The 17,783-nt window shown below is 51.6% G+C and overlaps 10 protein-coding genes across 10 annotated transcripts; 4 read left to right on the plus strand and 6 right to left on the minus strand.

The window, feature by feature from the left end:
* Nucleotides 1-143: 143 nt before the first annotated feature.
* On the minus strand, nucleotides 144-1,361 carry COCVIDRAFT_32884 (hypothetical protein; the record flags this gene model as incomplete). The annotated part of the gene is made up of 1 exon (XM_014706933.1): nucleotides 144-1,361. The coding sequence occupies one exon, from the start codon at nucleotides 1,359-1,361 to the stop codon at nucleotides 144-146; it is 1,218 nt and encodes a 405-aa protein (XP_014562419.1).
* A 689-nt stretch (nucleotides 1,362-2,050) lies between these two features.
* On the minus strand, nucleotides 2,051-2,599 carry COCVIDRAFT_84508 (hypothetical protein; the record flags this gene model as incomplete). The annotated part of the gene is made up of 1 exon (XM_014706934.1): nucleotides 2,051-2,599. One exon carries the CDS (start codon nucleotides 2,597-2,599, stop codon nucleotides 2,051-2,053), a length of 549 nt encoding a protein of 182 aa, XP_014562420.1.
* Nucleotides 2,600-3,030: 431 nt separating this feature from the next.
* On the minus strand, nucleotides 3,031-3,834 carry COCVIDRAFT_84305 (hypothetical protein; the record flags this gene model as incomplete). Its single annotated transcript, XM_014706935.1, has 3 exons — nucleotides 3,031-3,519; nucleotides 3,570-3,764; nucleotides 3,814-3,834. The coding sequence occupies 3 exons, from the start codon at nucleotides 3,832-3,834 to the stop codon at nucleotides 3,031-3,033; spliced, it is 705 nt and encodes a 234-aa protein (XP_014562421.1).
* A 633-nt stretch (nucleotides 3,835-4,467) lies between these two features.
* On the minus strand, nucleotides 4,468-5,007 carry COCVIDRAFT_32887 (hypothetical protein; the record flags this gene model as incomplete). Its single annotated transcript, XM_014706936.1, has 2 exons — nucleotides 4,468-4,931; nucleotides 4,977-5,007. The coding sequence occupies 2 exons, from the start codon at nucleotides 5,005-5,007 to the stop codon at nucleotides 4,468-4,470; spliced, it is 495 nt and encodes a 164-aa protein (XP_014562422.1).
* Nucleotides 5,008-5,688: 681 nt separating this feature from the next.
* Nucleotides 5,689-7,316, plus strand: COCVIDRAFT_84344 (glycosyltransferase family 15 protein; the record flags this gene model as incomplete). Its single annotated transcript, XM_014706937.1, has 3 exons — nucleotides 5,689-5,966; nucleotides 6,019-6,417; nucleotides 6,467-7,316. 3 exons carry the CDS (start codon nucleotides 5,689-5,691, stop codon nucleotides 7,314-7,316), a joined length of 1,527 nt encoding a protein of 508 aa, XP_014562423.1.
* A 716-nt stretch (nucleotides 7,317-8,032) lies between these two features.
* COCVIDRAFT_21870 (hypothetical protein) lies at nucleotides 8,033-10,294 on the plus strand (the record flags this gene model as incomplete). The annotated part of the gene is made up of 1 exon (XM_014706794.1): nucleotides 8,033-10,294. One exon carries the CDS (start codon nucleotides 8,033-8,035, stop codon nucleotides 10,292-10,294), a length of 2,262 nt encoding a protein of 753 aa, XP_014562280.1.
* A 632-nt stretch (nucleotides 10,295-10,926) lies between these two features.
* On the plus strand, nucleotides 10,927-11,841 carry COCVIDRAFT_84385 (hypothetical protein; the record flags this gene model as incomplete). Its single annotated transcript, XM_014706938.1, has 4 exons — nucleotides 10,927-11,214; nucleotides 11,265-11,529; nucleotides 11,583-11,711; nucleotides 11,768-11,841. 4 exons carry the CDS (start codon nucleotides 10,927-10,929, stop codon nucleotides 11,839-11,841), a joined length of 756 nt encoding a protein of 251 aa, XP_014562424.1.
* Nucleotides 11,842-12,578: 737 nt separating this feature from the next.
* On the plus strand, nucleotides 12,579-13,555 carry COCVIDRAFT_21872 (hypothetical protein; the record flags this gene model as incomplete). The annotated part of the gene is made up of 6 exons (XM_014706795.1): nucleotides 12,579-12,587; nucleotides 12,646-12,686; nucleotides 12,763-12,911; nucleotides 12,967-13,118; nucleotides 13,178-13,415; nucleotides 13,467-13,555. 6 exons carry the CDS (start codon nucleotides 12,579-12,581, stop codon nucleotides 13,553-13,555), a joined length of 678 nt encoding a protein of 225 aa, XP_014562281.1.
* A 759-nt stretch (nucleotides 13,556-14,314) lies between these two features.
* Nucleotides 14,315-15,442, minus strand: COCVIDRAFT_32890 (hypothetical protein; the record flags this gene model as incomplete). Its single annotated transcript, XM_014706939.1, has 1 exon — nucleotides 14,315-15,442. One exon carries the CDS (start codon nucleotides 15,440-15,442, stop codon nucleotides 14,315-14,317), a length of 1,128 nt encoding a protein of 375 aa, XP_014562425.1.
* Nucleotides 15,443-15,633: 191 nt separating this feature from the next.
* On the minus strand, nucleotides 15,634-17,425 carry COCVIDRAFT_84423 (hypothetical protein; the record flags this gene model as incomplete). The annotated part of the gene is made up of 2 exons (XM_014706940.1): nucleotides 15,634-17,196; nucleotides 17,246-17,425. The coding sequence occupies 2 exons, from the start codon at nucleotides 17,423-17,425 to the stop codon at nucleotides 15,634-15,636; spliced, it is 1,743 nt and encodes a 580-aa protein (XP_014562426.1).
* Between the last annotated feature and the right edge of the window lie 358 nt (nucleotides 17,426-17,783).

Below are 17,783 nucleotides of genomic sequence, written 5' to 3' on the forward strand. Positions count from 1 at the left end.
ATCCCACAAGTTTACCTCTCTAATCATACCGTCATGAAATCAACCATTAAAATATGAAAACATGCCAGGAACTCCCTTGCGATGCAACCAATATTAGTGTTTGCCATGAATGGTTCTAGATTTCGTCATTCACCATCTCCGACTTATTCATCTCTACCCTCTCTGACCCCATGCTGACTCATCAACATTGCCATGATCTCGTTATCGTCGCAACCATTGGATAGATCGGAATATGCTTCGTTGGGTGTATTTGCTGCTGTGATTTCTTCATCTTTCAACTCTTCATTCATACTGTTTGACTCTTCTTCACACTCCATCGTCCCAGTCAAGACCTCCCGTATCGTTTTGCAACTCCGAAGCGCCTCAACACCTCCGCTCCTGCCCAAGTGTTCTTCGATATCAACCAGCTTCTTCAACATACGCTCTCGGTTTGATACAAAAGCGTGTGGTTGAAGCCTAGGATCAATACTTCCGTGGTTGGTGACGGCAAGGGCTCCGATTTCGATAATCTGCTGGCTTCTCGCAAGTTCTTCGGGGCGCGACATTTGCCGAAAGACAAGACCCTCCGGAAATGAAGGAAAAAATGGATTGTTGTTTTCTATGCTGTGGTTCTGATGAGTGGTGTTGGTGTCGCAGTCGGTGTCCTCTCCTGCGTTCAAGGGTGTTCCAATCGGGGTTGGCAACATACCGCCTACCAATGGGCTAGACTGCAGCGAGTATGGCATGCTCGTAGGCTTCATCGGCCTGCCTCGAGCTGGGGGGCTTTGGCATGAACCTCTTCCATAGTGCGAGTGCTGATCTCTCCCTCGGAGTTCCTCTGGTATAGTTCTGGAACGTGGTGCTTGGAGACGGATGAAGGTCGGATTTGGTATACTTGCAGCTACGACTCGGTCCATGTCTCCATGACTGAGTGATCGTCGGCGACTGCCAGGCTGCCCAAACTGTGTTGAATAGAGATGGGCATTGTTTGTCTGTGATCTGACGGGAAAAGGCCTCGAATTGAAGACGGACAGAGGTATACCCGCTTCGTAAGATTGAAAAGTTTCGAATGGGTAAGGATGTGGTTTGTCCGGTTCTGGAGTCGGATACGTTAATGAGTGCCGATTAGAGCCGCGATTTGAGGGCTCAGGTGTCGATATGATGGAAGAGCTTGATGAGTCGACAGATACTAGTGAGATATCTCCGTATGCGAAATCAGTGCCGTCAAACACTTCGCTATTGTTCGACGAGAAGATGGCTCCATCCGAACCACCGGGGCCAAATAATTCCTCGAAGTCGGCCTGTGAGAATTGATCCTGATCTGAAGACGAAAGAAACGGATCTTCAGTGGCTCCATCGAATGGCGTACTTGGCCGAGACATTATGCTGTATACTAATTTATCACAATAGCCTCGGAGCGGTCGAGAGAGCGTATGATCGATTGTGGCACAGAGCTCTATAATTGCGGGAAGGATGTTGCACAGAATATGGAAAGCCGCGTGATCGACGTCCAGATATAGTCGTCAAGCTGTTTATGGGCTGGTCTGGGCTGAGACATATAGCTAAAGAGAGCTTGGTAGACTTGTTGACCGCACTGCGGTGAGCGAATCAGCGAATAGCTGCTTGGTGCATGGCTCAGGGCAAACACCTTTGAGCTGTGGACCAGCCAGTGCTTGGGTATTTTAGAGCATTGTTTGTGCAGCACGCTGAGTTTAAACATTTCATCGTGTACATGTCGATCTTCTTTGCCGTACGTGTCATGCTGTGATACAGTTGGTCTGAGTCAACTCCATTGCAAGTGCACAGATCCTTCTAAAAGCCATGTTTGTTCACCTCGTTTTTGAGTCTTGATCTCAGAAGTGTTTCATTATTGCTGCCGATACGGCGAATCATGGATTCGTGGAATCTGTCGCCTTGTAACGGTACCCAGCATGTCTTTCCCTGTAGCAATACCAAATACTCATACACGAGATGGCTTGCCTTCCTCAGCGGTGGAAGCTGGTGCGCCGCTCATCATAATTTACACGGTATAATATACATGCAAGAACTCGCAAAAAGTGAGTGACCATATTCACTCCTTCTTACTCTCATTATCTTTGCCCTTCTTCTTGTCCCAGTTCCACACATCCCAAATCTGTTCCATGATCAAATCTCCATAACCCTTGCCTTCTTCAAGCGCCTTCCTCTCTTCCTCTAGACGCTTTTCCTTCCATCCCTCGTCTTCATCTCCCATCCACAATTTCCCTAGTACGCCCTTTTGCTGTCCCTCCTTTCTCTCGAGCGCCTTCCTACCCTTTTCTCTCTCCTCTTGCAGTATTCTCTGTGTCTCTCGCGCTCGGTCTGTGGGAAGTTCCATTGCGCGCATGGGAGAAAGGTTCTGTACGAGGCCGCGGCCGGTGCGAAGGGTGATTAGATGGTCGGCGGACAAGTAGAACCCGATTCCTAGCGAGAAAGTATAAAGGTCCAGTTTTCGCGGTGGGAGCAATGCAATTATCGGGCACACCACGAGCCCCCCAATCGCCAGGTTTCGTACTATACGTTCATAGCGTTGTTGTTGTTCTAGGGCTAGGCGTTGTTCCGGTGGGATGGGCACGTTTTGTATGGGATTCGGGGTCGCCATGGGCGGTGTGGGCGCTGCCTGCAGAACCGGAGCGCAAGACGAGAAATTTGTAGTAAAGTGTTTATTTAATGTTTGGTCTGTTTACAGGGTTTCTAGGGTAGTGTGGCGGGGAGTTTTGTGAATGTCAGGTCGAAAAGTTCAATGATGCAAAGACCGAGCGGTTAGCTTCCGCTCGGCTGCAGCTTCCCCACTAGAGCGGAAGGGCTGCGGAGAGCGTATGTACAGTACAAACCAGTTCGCGATATCCAAAAAGCGATACGATCCGCTGTCTCACAACGGCCGATTTTTTATCCAAAATAAGTGACGCTGAGGCACTTTAGATCTGAGACCATAATTGCCTGGCGCAAATTCACGACGCTGCCAGCGCACCGGCAGAGCTCGTACTGTGCTGCCAAGGTCTTGCACCCTTTTGCCAAAGAGACGACGCATAATCATCTGAATTTTCGTCTTTTTACGTCGGTTCTGTCGTCAAATCGCTCCGTGTCATACCTCACAGGCCCATCGTCTTTCCTGTCTCCTGCATGCTCAAACACCCCACTACTCCTCAGCCGTTTTGTCGGTGTTTTCTCGTATTCGCCTCCACTTTGCTGGTTCTTCACGCCTTCCTCCTCTGTCCCGGCCGGCCCGCCTGAGCTGGGCGCATCCTCGTATTCATCGTACTTTCGCTTCTGTGCCGTGCTAGGAGTCTGCATCAAGCGCCGTAAACGGCTCTCCTGTAGCCGCCTATTGACCTCTTCTGTAACATCGACGTGCTGAACTAGGTGGGTTCCTTCTGCCTGCGCTGTTTTTGCGCGTGGTGTAGGTGATTGGCCGGGGAGAGGGGATATGGCATGCGAATTTGATGCGTGAGACTGGGCGTTGGGCGTCGGCGAAGCATACTTTGCGCCTTCAAGACTCAGTCGCTTGTTTGAAGTCTTGACCTGCTGCAGTGTAAGGAATCACCGCAAGCGTAGGTGACGCGCATACGTACCTTCTTCTCTGCCAATCCCTCGCTTTCAAGCTGGTCTCTGAACCTCTTCATGTCGTCATGCAGTCTACCCGATTTGTTTCGCAACGATATAAGATCCGTCGCCAGCCAGTCGGGGGCATTGTGATCTGTCGCCTCAAGAGTCTCGTTGAGAAACAGCAGCTGGGCGCGTAGGCTGCTGATATGTTGGTCAAAATCCTAGCAAGTGAATAAGTTGTTTGTCAATTTAGGTGGCCGAGTGAATTACATCTAGCGATAGTCTGGCCATGTTGTGTGAGGAGGCTAGTGTGGAGGGCAAGGAAGGTCGCGTGCAGGAGACTTTGAGATTGCGGACTCCCGAACTGCAGGCGGCTCAAGCTATACCCCTGTTTAGCAATGTTCCGACCTACTTCCGATCGGAACCTGCATCTTTTTCTTACAGTTGTGTAACACGAGGTCTCGGTGCGTTTGCCTAACACCAAAGTCTGGCAGATGAACCAATGTATTTCAACATTATCCAAGCCTTTTTCAAAATTGAGCTAGTTGTTGTACCAGAAACAAAGGAGAAACAGTAGCAAATACCAGCACTAGTCGAACAAAGCCAATGCATGCAGTGTCGGCTCGCAACAAACACAACCTTCATGTCCTTGCCTCATCATCTGGTAGCTTTATCTCCTGTAAATCCCAAATCCAAGGGACTGGAGGAGCCAGGCTATGTCCGTGCTGTATGATGTGGGTGGCTTAGCATTGACGCCGTTGATCGGACTAACAGACCATGTAGCCCATGGGCAACCGAAGTAGCATTTCCCATTCGGGCATTCTAACCGGAGGATCAAGGTAGAAGTGAGGCCTCTTGCTGAGAACATGCCTGACACCAAGCAAGATTACGTGTCTGTGAAGATGATGTAGATTCTGACGCTTCTCATCCCTCATCTTCGTCTCCAAAGGTAAGCTTGACTGCTTTGGCTTTCTTTTTTGGCTTCTTGGCTGGTTTGATGGTGGGTTTTTCGGCATCCGTTTCTACTTCGCTCCTATTATCGCCTTGATCATCGCCAATAATCTTCGCGGCCTTGCGCTTCTTTGTATTTGCACCAACTTCAGCAATTTTGTCTTTGGGTTTCGACTCATCTTGCTTGGTTGCCTTTTGCTCGGCTTCATCTGCTACCAGGTCTTCTTCGCCCTTGCTATCCTTGCCAGAGACGAGTGCATCATACTCCTCTTTGCTCAACGACTGGTTAGTATCTTCTAAGACGTACGTTGGCGCATCATCTTCATCATCGTCTTTGTTCATCCTCTTATTTCTGGCAATGGGATGTTCATGACGAGCAGTATCCCCACTTTGAAGTTGCCCACGCAGCCGCTGCAAGAAGGCTGGCTGAGAGCTGTCTGCGCTAATCAGTACCGTTTCCACTCTTCTGCTGGCGCACTCACCAAAGTGCAGGTCCTTGGCCTTGAAGCTCATGATGAGGCCGGTGGTGCAAGGGCTGGTGATGCAGGAATCTATGCCGAAGATTGGATGGGATTGCAGGGCTGGGGTGATGTTGTATCTGTCTGTCGCTTACGTAGTAGTGGCAGTCTCCCGTGCGTCCCTTTCAGACAGTCTCGTGCGTGTCCCTGAACCAGAGATTGAGCGGATTTTCTGCGACTCCTTTATTGATAGGCTGTTCAGGGTACAGGTATGGAGGCTGTGTGTCGGGCCTAGTGCGTGAAAGATCCAGCCCTCATAGCTGCAGTCTCCTGCATTGGCCAGCTGCATCTATCTGTCTGCACCTATCGAGCTGCGCTCTACCTACGTTAGTGAGCTTGGCGCGTCTCCACCGATATGTTCCCTGTCAATTAGCACTTCTCGAAACGCATACGCAATCGCCGACCGTTAATAATTTACACTCGACAACCCCGGTTTCCCCTTTCGACACTCACCCCCGACCTCTCGACTCACAGAGTGTCGCGCAAAGTCCAGATTCCCATTGATGGTCGCATACCGATTCGGAACTGCCACCCAACGACGCTTACACTCCTCACTCGCCCCAAACCCGGCCGTATCAGAACACATATCTGGCCGCCTACGACTGGCATTACCTAGCAAAGAACTGCCACTGGCAGTAACGTCTTTCAACAAGGCCGCCATCACAGCGTCGCAACCATGGGCCTCCTGCAGGACATGACGCAGAGGCTGCCAACGACAAAAGAGAGCCTGGACAGATTCGACGACCTCTCGCGCCGTGCTGAAAAGACGACTCCTCGATTGTCCTTCTTCCGCCGCCGGGTACGACTGAAGGGGTCTTCGTCCGTTTCCATTCCACTGGGCCTGGTGCTCCTCTTTCCATGTCTTGTAATAATCATAATCATAATTCTTTTTGTGAGGTCGCCAGACTCTCAGGGTATTATGAACATGCCTGCGGGCACCCCGCCGTCAATAAGGTATCATCGCCCTTATCGCAGTAGCATGCAACAGACGACTAACAATTCACAGAAAGATCAGCGAAAAATATGACAAGCCCTTCGCTGTAGGCTGTCTCGAGCCCCAGGTCAACGGACCCCGAGCAAACGCTGCCTTCGTAGTGCTAGCAAGAAACAAGGAGCTAGACGGCGTCATACAGTCGATCAAATCCATCGAGAGACATTTCAATCGGTGGTTCCACTACCCATACGTCTTCCTCAATGACGGCGACTTCAACGAGACATTCAGGGAGGTGGTCTTGAAGCACGTTAGTGCTCCGGTCGAGTGGGGCAAGATAACGCCAGAGCAGTGGGGCTTCCCAGACTGGGTCGACCCTGATGTTGCTAAGGAGGGCATCGCAAAGCAGGGAGACAATGCCATCATGTACGGTGGTATGGAGAGCTACCATCACATGTGTCGGTTCTACTCAGGGTACGTTTAAGAAAACACTGCAAGTTGGGGCTGGACTAACTTTCCATAGTAAATTCTACCAGCACGAATTACTTGCCAAATACGACTGGTACTGGCGTCTCGAACCGGAGATTAAGTACTTCTGCGATATCACATACGACCCTTTCATCCACATGATTCGGAACAAGAAGACGTACGGCTTTACAATTGCTGTGAAAGAGTTGAGGGAGACGGTGCCCAACATCTGGAGATATGCATCGGCATATAAACGAAACAACAACCTTACTTCCAAGGGCATGTGGGAAATGTTCGTCGAGAAGCCTAAACCTGAGGACGAGAATGCACAAAAGAATGAGCCCAAACCGAAGAAGAACTTCTTCCCACAAGATATCATGGACTCGGAATTCGGCTCAGACGCGTTGCCTGAGATCCACCCCGAAAACATGGAGGGCGAATCGTACAACATGTGCCATTTCTGGAGCAACTTTGAGATTGCCAACCTGAACTGGTTCCGTAGCCAGGAGTACAACGATTTCTTCGAATTGATGGATCGCAGCGGTGGTTTCTGGATGGAGAGATGGGGAGACGCGCCCATCCACTCGTTAGCTGTGGGAGCACTGCTTGGCCCCGAAGACATTCACTACTTCCGCGACTTTGGGTACCGGCACACTACTATTCAGCATTGTCCGGCCAATGCCCCTGCACGACAGCTGCCTAGAGACCCCTACCTGGAGCTGACGACCGAGAACGAGAAAGAGCGAATTGAGGAAGACAAGTATTGGGCGACGCCAGACCCTGTCAAAGAAAACGGCGTCGGGTGCCGTTGTAAGTGTGACACGGATATCGTCGAGGTGGAAGGCAAAGAAGGGTCTTGCTTCCCTGAGTGGGTCGAGGTGGCGGGCGGTTGGGCTTCGCCCTAGGCACCAGAACCGTGGTCTCTTCGTGTTGCGTACTTTTCTACCAGCCTCCAGTGAGCATTTTGTGGGCGCATTAGCATTGACTACTGGTTTCAGTAAGGCGTAAGGTGTTGGTATTGCATGTCTGTTGGGCGGCCTTCCAGCAGAGGATCATCAGGACTATGCGGGCGTTGTCGGTGCGCCTCGGTTGCTGCAATATGGGCGGAATTGCCATATATCTACGAAGACGAACCACATTTCAAAAATGTATGAGTAGGCTTACAGCCTGGAAGCGAACCTTACTAGCTATAACTGTTCCTTTGTCGTGGGTTTGGTGTTCGCCCCCACCCCCTTTGTCCATGTGAACCATGTATCGTACCCTATCGCTTACTATGCGGGGTACCCCCGTTGGCATCATCCCGCCTTCACCATGCATCCAGCTGCGCCGTGCCATGATCATTGTTTGCGTATACTTTGAACAATCACCTGGATTTAATGCAAGCGTTTGAAGCATCATCATTCACGCTCACAGTAAGCAAGCCCGCAGGTGCTTTCATTTGCTCCGTATCTGCCCCACCCTGCCCCAAGGCACCCTGACGCGCCTCCCGTTGCTAGTCAGGCAGCGGCGACCAGGTGCCCACTGCTACCTATTCCCACCCTTGCCCCTCCATCTACTTACCTTCCTCCTCCACACCTGAGGAGTTGTAAACACACTGTCTCCTACATGAATTCAAGCTGACATGCCTTCTAGCGAATCTCTTGCTTCTCCAGATCTCAAGTTTCCTCCCGTGCGAGTGAACGGGTCACTGACAAGGCTTGACCTTGAAACGCTTATGATGCGGTCCACCCAACGCCCGCAGCCAGAAGAGGCAAGCAGCGCTCTTGAAGATAGCAACTATGATATGCTCGGCGATGGGGTAATGGATGTATCGGACGATGAAGCTCACACGGCATCGATCGCCTCGACCGACGCTCCAACTCCCGATGACACATCCGACGAGTTCACTGACGATGAGGCCGACTACGAGATGGGTGACCGAGGCTTACAAGATAGCATCTATTCATCGCAAGCCGAACCTCCAGAGCAGCAATCCGCCGCACGCCCCGCATTAACAGGCGAGGACTCGACGTTGACCGAAGTGCCGTCATACCTGTCTGGGAGTGAGAGCTCTTGGCGCATCACACTAGATGAGCAGCCAACGGACAATGACGAGGTTGTCCAGGGAGGTAATGTCATTCAGAGCTCGACCGAATATACGGACGAGCTCCCACAAGTATTCAGCCGTTACGGCTGTGAGGAGGTAAGGCTGTCCGTAAAGGCAGCCTTATCGAAACACCCCTTGCCCCCTCCAGATTCGTACAAGATACTATACATTGGAATGCCTGAGAGATGGGCAGAAGACATCACCACTACCCAGATTGCTATGGCACTCGGTGCTTACCCTAGCCTCTCCAAGTCGGTCATGGTACGCGGGCAGGTCGAACCATACGTCCCTGTCCCGCAAGTTTCTCGCTGCACCGGTCTCGAGGTTGTGACCTCACGTGGAAAGCCAACACGTATCGCGGCCAAACTAGAGGATGGCAAGCAGCTCGAGTTCAGCCATAGCACGGCTGCTCACCCCCTAGACCGGCCAGATCTTGTCATCATGTGTCATCGAACACAGCCACACTCGCCTACTGAAAGAGAGGCCGTTGATTTCGCCAGAACGATCTTTGCATGTGCCGAGATACCATGCATCGAACTTGCCCAGGTCATCCCCCATGGTATACCATCGCTCGTGGAGGACCCGGCAGCGTTGCAAGTGCACGTTGAGGGCCGAGACGACCCAAACACTGACTACGAGCTGAAAGCAGTATTGCCCCTGAATCATCGCGGCTTTAGTAGATTGGACCCATCGCAACTTAATCGTCACCTTGCTCATATCAGCCCTCGCCTCATGATTGCACGAGACACAAAAGACAGCACAAAGGCACAGACATCATGGGTTGGCGGTAAGATCAAGACGTTCGCGAAGAAGATTGGAGTGCAGTTGCCCTCGGCAAGAATGCTCATATCTGCGCTGGTTTTGTGTGTATTGATACCCGCCCTGTTCCAGGGCGCAGCCTTTGCCCCTATGCTACTCCAGAAGGCTTCACGAAGCGTATCGGCATTATCAGGCCTCACTGAGGTGGAAAACATTGATCCCAGCATTACCCCTGTTGCATCGGAACCTGCACGACTCGTGACATCCATCTCTTCTTCGTGTATCCCAAAGGCAATGGAAGCTCTTACAGTCATGCCGGCTTCACTAAACCAGCCTATCAAAAAGCCAAAGACAGAAGATGGAAAGATTGGAAGCTTTGAGCTCCAAGCCACTGGGGATCACCAATTCATACTTCGCCCTTCAAAGGCATTTTCTTCGAGGCGTAAGAGACCTCAGCTTCAAATCCAGATTGCTCGTCAGTCACAACAAGTTCCTATCCGGTACAATCGAACTATGACTGGGGAATACATTGTCGACCTCGAACACAAGTACCCATACGACAAGTTTAACGTCAGCATTGCAACTCACTCAAAGCCTCTTTTGCGGCAGTCCTTTGAAGTCATGCTCGGCCACAACAAGTCGATGCTGGAACAATTCATGGATAATGCCAGATCTGGTCTCATGAGTACCCAGGATGCTCTGCGAAATGTTTCCTTGATGGCGACACAGCACATGCAAGCCTACATGGACGTACGGGATATCGATGTCGCCAGTGCCTCTGAGCAGATGCAACAAGTCCGGCAGAAGTTTCAGGAGCAATTGCAAGTGAAATGTCGTCTGGCAAAACAGATACCTGGAGCGGCATGGGTGGGTCTGCGCGAGGCGACAGCGCCGGTACGCACATCACGGGCAATGAAGAGAGCTAGGATGAATGCACTTCGCCTTCGATGCAAGATGGAAATTGCTGCAGGACTGTCTGGGAAAAATGGCGAAGAGAAGCAGAGCTGGGCGTGCTCCAAAGTGAGGGGGGATATGTGAGATGGGATTGGGTAGAGGGTACTCGGACACTCAAGTCCATGGGGGGATTACTGTGGGAGGATGCCATGTTTGCTTCTGGGTTTTTCTTTGGTGGGATAGAATATGTATATGTTGCAACAGCATTTATTGATGGACACAAGGGCGTGGAGTTATGAACATGATACCCGGTGTGCACACTGGACTGGTTGAGGCGAACTGGCGCGTGGCGTTTGTATGGGGGCGTTGGGCTGATAGGTTAGTGAAGTCGGGTTACAGTTTCAATGTATTTAGCACAGTAATACTCTGGCCGAATGAAGCCTTGCGCCCCAGCCTTGGTGTACAAGTGTACATGCACTAAAAATTCGGCGTTTGATTTGGTTTGATGTTGTACATTAGTGCACGGAAAGCAACATGTGCACTGCGGGAAAGGTTGTAACACAGGACGTTGACGGAATAGCATGTTGGGCAGGGGTGGCACGCACGTCAGTGGGCCTAAAGAGGTAAAGCGCGAAAGGGAGGGGCATGCATCCCACTTGCTCAATTTGTGGGCAGACTGTTTGACACTGAACACCCACTCCTGTATCTACCTAACACAAAGATTTTGTCTCGCCACTACATACCAACCCCCAGTATACATTACCAATACAACAACCATGTCTGAAGCAGCCAAGCCCGACCCAGCCGCCGACCAGGCCGCCAACCCTGGCCCAACTCTTGTCAAGGACGAGACTGCAAAGGTGACGACTGACAAGCTTGCCGACAAGGCCGAGGCGACGACGGAGAACACAGACAACAAGCCCCTCACGGAGAAGGCGACAGAGGCGGCGGCCGCAGTAAAGGACAACGTTTTCTCCATGTTTGGTGGCGGACCCGCGAAGGCGAAGAAGGACGAGGCCGATGACGTTGACGAGCCGTCAGGCTCTTCCAAGAACAAGGCCGATGTCGGTATCTCCGTCCAATTGGTTTGGAGGTTATGCTAACGTTGCAATAGGACGAGAACCCAGAGAACGAGGAGCCCGATGTTGAGTTCCAGCCCGTCGTCCACCTTACCGAGAAGGTTGACACCAAGACCAACGAGGAGCTTGAGGAGCAAGTGTTCAAGATGCGCGCCAAGCTGTTCAAGTTTGACAGGGAGTCACGGGAGTGGAAGGAACGAGGCACTGGCGATGTTCGGTTACTGAAGCACAAGGAGAACGGCAAGACGCGCCTTGTCATGCGACGAGACAAGACTCTCAAGGTTTGCGCCAACCACTACGGTATGAAGTGACTCGATTGGGACGGTAAGATAATGATACTGAGACGTGCATAGTTGTCCCCGACATGAAGCTGTCACCCAACGTAGGCAGCGACCGCAGCTGGGTCTGGAACGCCGCAGCCGATGTCAGTGAGGGCGAGCCCGAGGCGCAGACGCTTGCGATCCGCTTTGCCAACAGTGAGAGTAAGTATTGATTTGTTTGTCTAGATGGATAAAAGGAGGCTAACCATTTGTGCCAGACGCCAACCAGTTCAAGGAGGCCTTTATCAAGGCCCAGCAAGAGAACGAGGCGCTCTTTGGCAAGTCGGAGTAAGAGAGGTCATGATGAGGCCAAGGAAAAGGTAACGAGGGATTATGGATTATGGATGATGGATTATGGACGAGGATGAGCATGCATTGCACGAATAGCGAGGAACGGTTTGGGATGATATTATATCCTGGTGGTAGTAGACGTGCCCCATTATCAGCACAACAATTAGATAGTAACTCGATAGCCTGGCTAATAAAGTCAATGGCACTTCCCCCAAGTCGGCTTTCTCTGTAAATCGCCAGTGTCAGGTTATCTCTATCCGTGCCAGCACTGTGCCAAGCTTTCTCTCACTCTCACTTGGCAGTGTGAGAAGGGCGTGCAACAAGGGCCGTGGTTGTGGTATCAGCACGTCTCTCACCTGATGAAGTAAAGCAGACCAGAACCCCTGTCCGGCAGCCTTGCGATGGTGCAGCCGTTGTAGAGCTTGACCGTTGATGCCAAGGCCCAGAAGATCGAACGAGTCGTAGTCAGCCTCCGCCCGCCCCGCTGCGACGTGCATCACCTAGCCTCCGCCAAATCATAGCTCGCGACCAGCGACCAGACCAGCCACCGCCTGCACTTCCAACCCTCTTCTCTGCCCAACGCGTTCAAACCTTATCGCCAGAGGCACACTACCAAAGTCGCATACATCCGGACTACCGTCTTAGGCTGCATTCGGTGTATACCTTGTGTGGAACACGGCGGCTTCTAACAACTAGTTACTCTGCCATACTCAATCCTCACGGCGCAAGTCAGACAAGATGCCAGACGTACGTTGCACCCTCGACAAATGCGCACCTCCTCGCACAAACACTAATAGTCGAGCAGGCCAAGCGATGGGTCAAGCTCATTACTCACCAAAAGCCCATGTACGTCTGCATTGCGCGCAGTCGCAACCGCTGTCTTGACGCGTATCCACAAGGCCACCCGTTAACACGCGCACAGTGACGAGCCTTCACCTGTCGAGGGCTTTCCTATGCGAACATGGAGTATAGAGATCTGGCTACTTGACGATCAGGGTAACGAGGTCATGCCCAACGTCTTTGAGAAGGCTGTCTACAACCTCCACCCATCCTTCGAGAAGCCCAAGCATGGTGCGTGTGCCGTGCCGTCTTGCCTTAATTACAGCTTTGCTGACCCCGATAACAGTCCTCAAGAAGCCCCCTTTCCGTATCGAAGAGAAGGGCTGGGGTGAGTTCGACATGACCATTGTCCTGACCGCTGTCGGCAAAGGCGGCGACCACACCCTCGAACATGACCTCAACTTCCAGTCTGAGCGCTACGAGGCCAAGCACCAGGTGGTATGTATACAGTCAACACCGAATATTTTCTAGCCACCAAATGGCTGACTCTGTGCCAGACCTTCCGGAATCCCAAGCCGGAGCTCCTCGCCCTCCTCGCAGAATCCGGTTCCGCCGAGGCAAACGGTATGCGCAACAAGGATGCTGCCAAGAAGAAGAGCCGAAAGGACAAAAACGTCGACATGGAGAAGCTGGCAGATGGCCTGCAAAAGCTTGGTGAAGACGACCTCCTGCACGTTGTCACTATGGTCCACGACAATAAGACGAGCGAGACGTACACGAAGAATGATGTAGAGAGTAAGTTGGCCCAACTGCTCAGATGAGACGAGATATACTGACACTCAACAGACGGTGAGTTCCATGTCGACCTGTACACGCTACCCGACTCCCTCGTGAAGATGTTATGGGATTTCACAGCCTCCAAGGTAGATCTGTAAGCCAGCCTTACAGTCCAGCCATCTTGTCTTTGATCAACGCGTCCTGATCTACAATCACACACAAACACATGATGCCTCATGCGCCATTTCCAACCATCTTACCACATCCTCTCCAAAGACCCGAGTAGCAGCAATCCGCCGCTTACTTCACAAGCAAGATTCGCATCTGTGTAAAGATGCGAGACCTCTCCTTCCTGCCTGGACGTGATGCGGTCAAGATCTGGAGGATAATCTCATGTCTTATTTCGTTCCACTGTACCCTCTCCTCAACTTCTAGTTATTCACGAGCCTCGGAGTTAGACACGGGCTTCTTTTCATCTTAAAAAGGGCTGGATGGATGTGTATGGGTGGTTTTTCGCAAATCAGCGACCCTCCTTGTTTTTATGCAACCGGAGGGGATTCGTGGCTGGTGGATGCGTATACCAGGTTTTCATTATATATCCTTTTTTCCCCTCCTCTCTCTGATAAAGAGGGCAATGCAACCATTGGTGTAATCCGTTTTTTGTGAAAGGAAATGAAGTTATGAGAGAAGAAGAAGAAACGATATTGAGATGTTAACGCAAAGACGAGAACGAAAAAACAACAGTCAGAGCAGATTGCAAATGTATCTGCTTACCACTGGGAAACATTAATCTATCGTACAGTCCATCCATCTCCAAGCACATGATGCTTTCATCACTCATCCATATCGTACATCTAGCAACTATCTCCATCCCTCTCCACATTACACATTCAACCCAAACCCTAGTTCCACACCACTCACTTCTTACCTTCATCTCCACCACCAAGCCACCCCTCCACCGTAGCCGCCAACCGCCTCGCCTCCTCCCTCCGTTTCACCGCCACCGCCGCAGCAGTCGCCCGCCACTCGACCGGCACCCGTCTCAGCACCGCGCCCCTGGTCCTCCCCCTTGCAGCCTCGCCACGCAATCGAGATAGCGAGCTACGTTTGAATTTCGCCCTCGCACCATCCGGGTACCGTATCGTGCCTGTGAAGAAAGATGCGTGGCGTTTGATGAGGATGGGGATGCGTACGTGCCTTACTCGGGGCCGTGAAGTACGTTTTCTGATCGTGGGTTTGCGTTGCTTGGGCGAGGGCTTGCGCTTAGAAAGGGGTTTTCTTGCTGTGGGATCTGCACCGACGTTGCTCTTGTGGTAGCGGATTTTTGTGCCGAATTTCCTGTGACGTGGAAAGTGCAGACGACGGGCGCGGCGAGCGCGGGATAGAGAGCGTCGGGGCTTGGTTTGTGTACGTAGTCGACGGGGTTGGATGCTGGTGAGGATGGCGCCGGCTTCTTCTGCTAGACAGGCGGTTTGGAAGGCTAGGATGCGGGATGTTTTGCTGAGTGCTTCGGGATCGCGCTCGGTTGAGATGGTTAATTTGCGGATTAAGGGTTCTTTCGACTTTTTTGCCTTGGATTTAGGTTTCTCCCCTTTCTGCTTTCTTATGTGCGTAGTAGCTTTTCCCGTAAAGTTTTTCTTGCCAGTGACGACTTTACTGATTCTGCCACTTTCGTGCGCCCTCCAGGAGCCTTGCTTCCGGCAGACTGACATTACCGCTTGATATTCAAGTTTCTGTCTCTCAAATCTCCTCCGAAGTTCGTATAGTATGCGCTTTGCTGTGCGAAAGCGGAGTCGTCCAAACGTACTGACACCAGCAATACCAAGGGCATGTACCAATTCTGATATTGTAAAACTGGGCGAAGAGTATGGGTGAGTATTTGCACTTGGAGATGATCCACTCGCTTTTCTTCGTGACTCCTCCAGTCCTGGTCTTTGGTGTACGGAATGGGATGACTTAGTGCTACCGGTTGAAACCTCCAAATCCACGGCTGCGTTCTCGGATTTTGTATTTGAGTTTATTGTAGAGCTGGAGAGTTTGCACATAGACACTGGTCGGTTGACAGTCAGGATACGTCGGATTTGAATTTTGCGCAGATCATTTGAAGGTGAGTTAACCAAAACATTTCCTGCGTGACGAGGATAAGAGTTCAAAGAGTTCCATGGTGATAAAGAGTTCAGTTTATTTGGAGTTGAATTTTGCTACTTAAGAATCAGAACACATGCTCGAGTAAAGATCACCCCGAAGCAGGCTCACCTACGTCCTTGTCATTACCGTCCTGTTCCAAGTTTGTACATGTCGTGGAGTCGGCATGTGAATCATTCAGGCTGGTGGTCCAAAGGCGCGAAAAGGGGACGTCAAGCTTGGTTGTATAGACTGAGCTAGTCTCGCCCACGTCTTTCCCACGGCGGCGTATTATAGTCAAGGCACCTTCTGTCAAGGCGCCGAAAGTGCCCTGGAATACAGTAGAGCGATGCTTTTCCGTCGTCATGTGCTGCCAGGACTCTCCGGGAATAGAATCCATCGTGCTAGGAATGGTACCTAGCTCCCAGCCCCAAGACCTATTGACCTTTGACAGCGTTGAGATCGTCCCATAGTTGTCAGCCTCACGAGCCTCTTGAGCAAGTTCAGACTTTGGTAAGGTGAAGAATTGTATCGAGTCACCATCTTGCACAACTGGTGTAAGAGTTGATTCAAAGTTTCCTGGGTTGTCAATGCTGGTTGGGGTGCCTGGACCAGAAGATTTATTGACTGGCATGGGATCCAACGATAGCAAACCTGCTTTCTTTCCCCATCCACCTCCTCCACTTAAGACACGGTGGAGACGCGCCCCTTCCGAGAGGGCTTCGGATACAAGTGTATTCCAGACAGGTGGTTCGCTGCGCCACAGACGTTCCCAAGCTTGGTCTGGGCCAGTTGAAGTCGGTTCATTTTCAACCGGAACGCTAGATAAAAGTTTTTCAGTCTTTTCCGTGATTTTGTCTTTCAGATCTTTGGGTATGATCAAAGCCCAAGCAACTGTGGCTTGCACCTGTTGACCCCTGGACAAGAAGAACCTAGGAACCACATTCTCAAGCTCCGAGGATGCCTGGATACTACTGCCATCAGTGTCGACAACACGACGAATGATGTTACCCATACATCCCTCTACAACTCGAGGCAAAGTAAGCGGAAGCAATGGGATGCTAAGAGCAGATTTGGTGTCCGGAGTGGGACCATCACTAGCTAATCGAATGACATGGTGAGAAGGACTTGTCTGTGTGACCTTGGTCAATTCGCCACTTGTGCTGTTTTTCTCCCATCTTGAACTGATCATGGTTGTCGGCATTCCTGTTTGAAATACAGTGTTGGCAAGGGGTAGCCGCAATGTGTCAAGACAAATGTCATCGTTAAGTACACGACTCGAGGTGATGAAGTCGATTGTACCTTGCTCCGATGGGAGGGAGGACTCATTGGATTCGATAGAAGCACTGGATGGGAGAGAAACATAGGCTATCCCTTCAAAACCTGTTCCCGCAACGGGCGTGTCCACTTTGCGCCGTGATAGCTGAGAGTCCAAGGTACTGCCATTCGATGGGTGTGGAACCGGCAGCTTATCTACGACAGCACAAAGCGCACGTATGTCAACATGTGGTGCCTCAGTTGCCTTTTTGTAGATTCGTACAAGGGCGCTACGAAGAAAAGCATCATGATCGAGTAGGAAATGTGCGTAGGAGGGGGTAACAAAGAAGACGGCGAAAGACTTCTTGTGGGCAACGACAGTTGGCAGTGGCTTGATGGAATTGAACAGATCATGGGGCTATGAAGTCGTAAGCACGCGGCATTCGATTGAGGTGCGGACTTCTCACATGGGCGTGGACAGAGTCCGGAATGATTATGCCACCATGTATGGTCCTTCGTTTGGCTGCTTCATTGAGGTCGGTGGTTGATGGAGAAACAGTGTAAGAGCGCAGTGGAGAGCGCCGACTGCGCAGAACAGCAGAAGCACGCGTCAAAACTGGCCATTGTCGGGCAACCAGCAGAGGCATTTGTCGAGGGTCAATTGACGGCGGCGCGGGACGAAAGTGGTGTTGAACATGCGGGCATCCATGACGCCTCGACGCTAGGGTGCGTACGTAAGCAGCGCCGCGACATTCGCGACGGGGTATGGCCCCGACAATGCGGAGATTCCTCCTGGAATTAATCTGTCCACGACCACTCTTGCACTCTCCTCCCACCGTGCCCTCATCCTTAACCCCCCTCAATTCTACACGCAGCCCGGCCTCCAGTGCACACCTTGTGGCTGTGCAAGCCGCCAAAACTTTCTCCGAGCGCCGGCTAGGCCACGTCTCGCGCACCTCCTTGCGCCCAATTACCCTCACCACGACCACCACTTACCGCCTCCAA

Source organism: Bipolaris victoriae, assembly GCF_000527765.1.
Source record: "Bipolaris victoriae FI3 unplaced genomic scaffold scaffold_1, whole genome shotgun sequence".
NCBI lineage: Eukaryota > Fungi > Ascomycota > Dothideomycetes > Pleosporales > Pleosporaceae > Bipolaris > Bipolaris victoriae.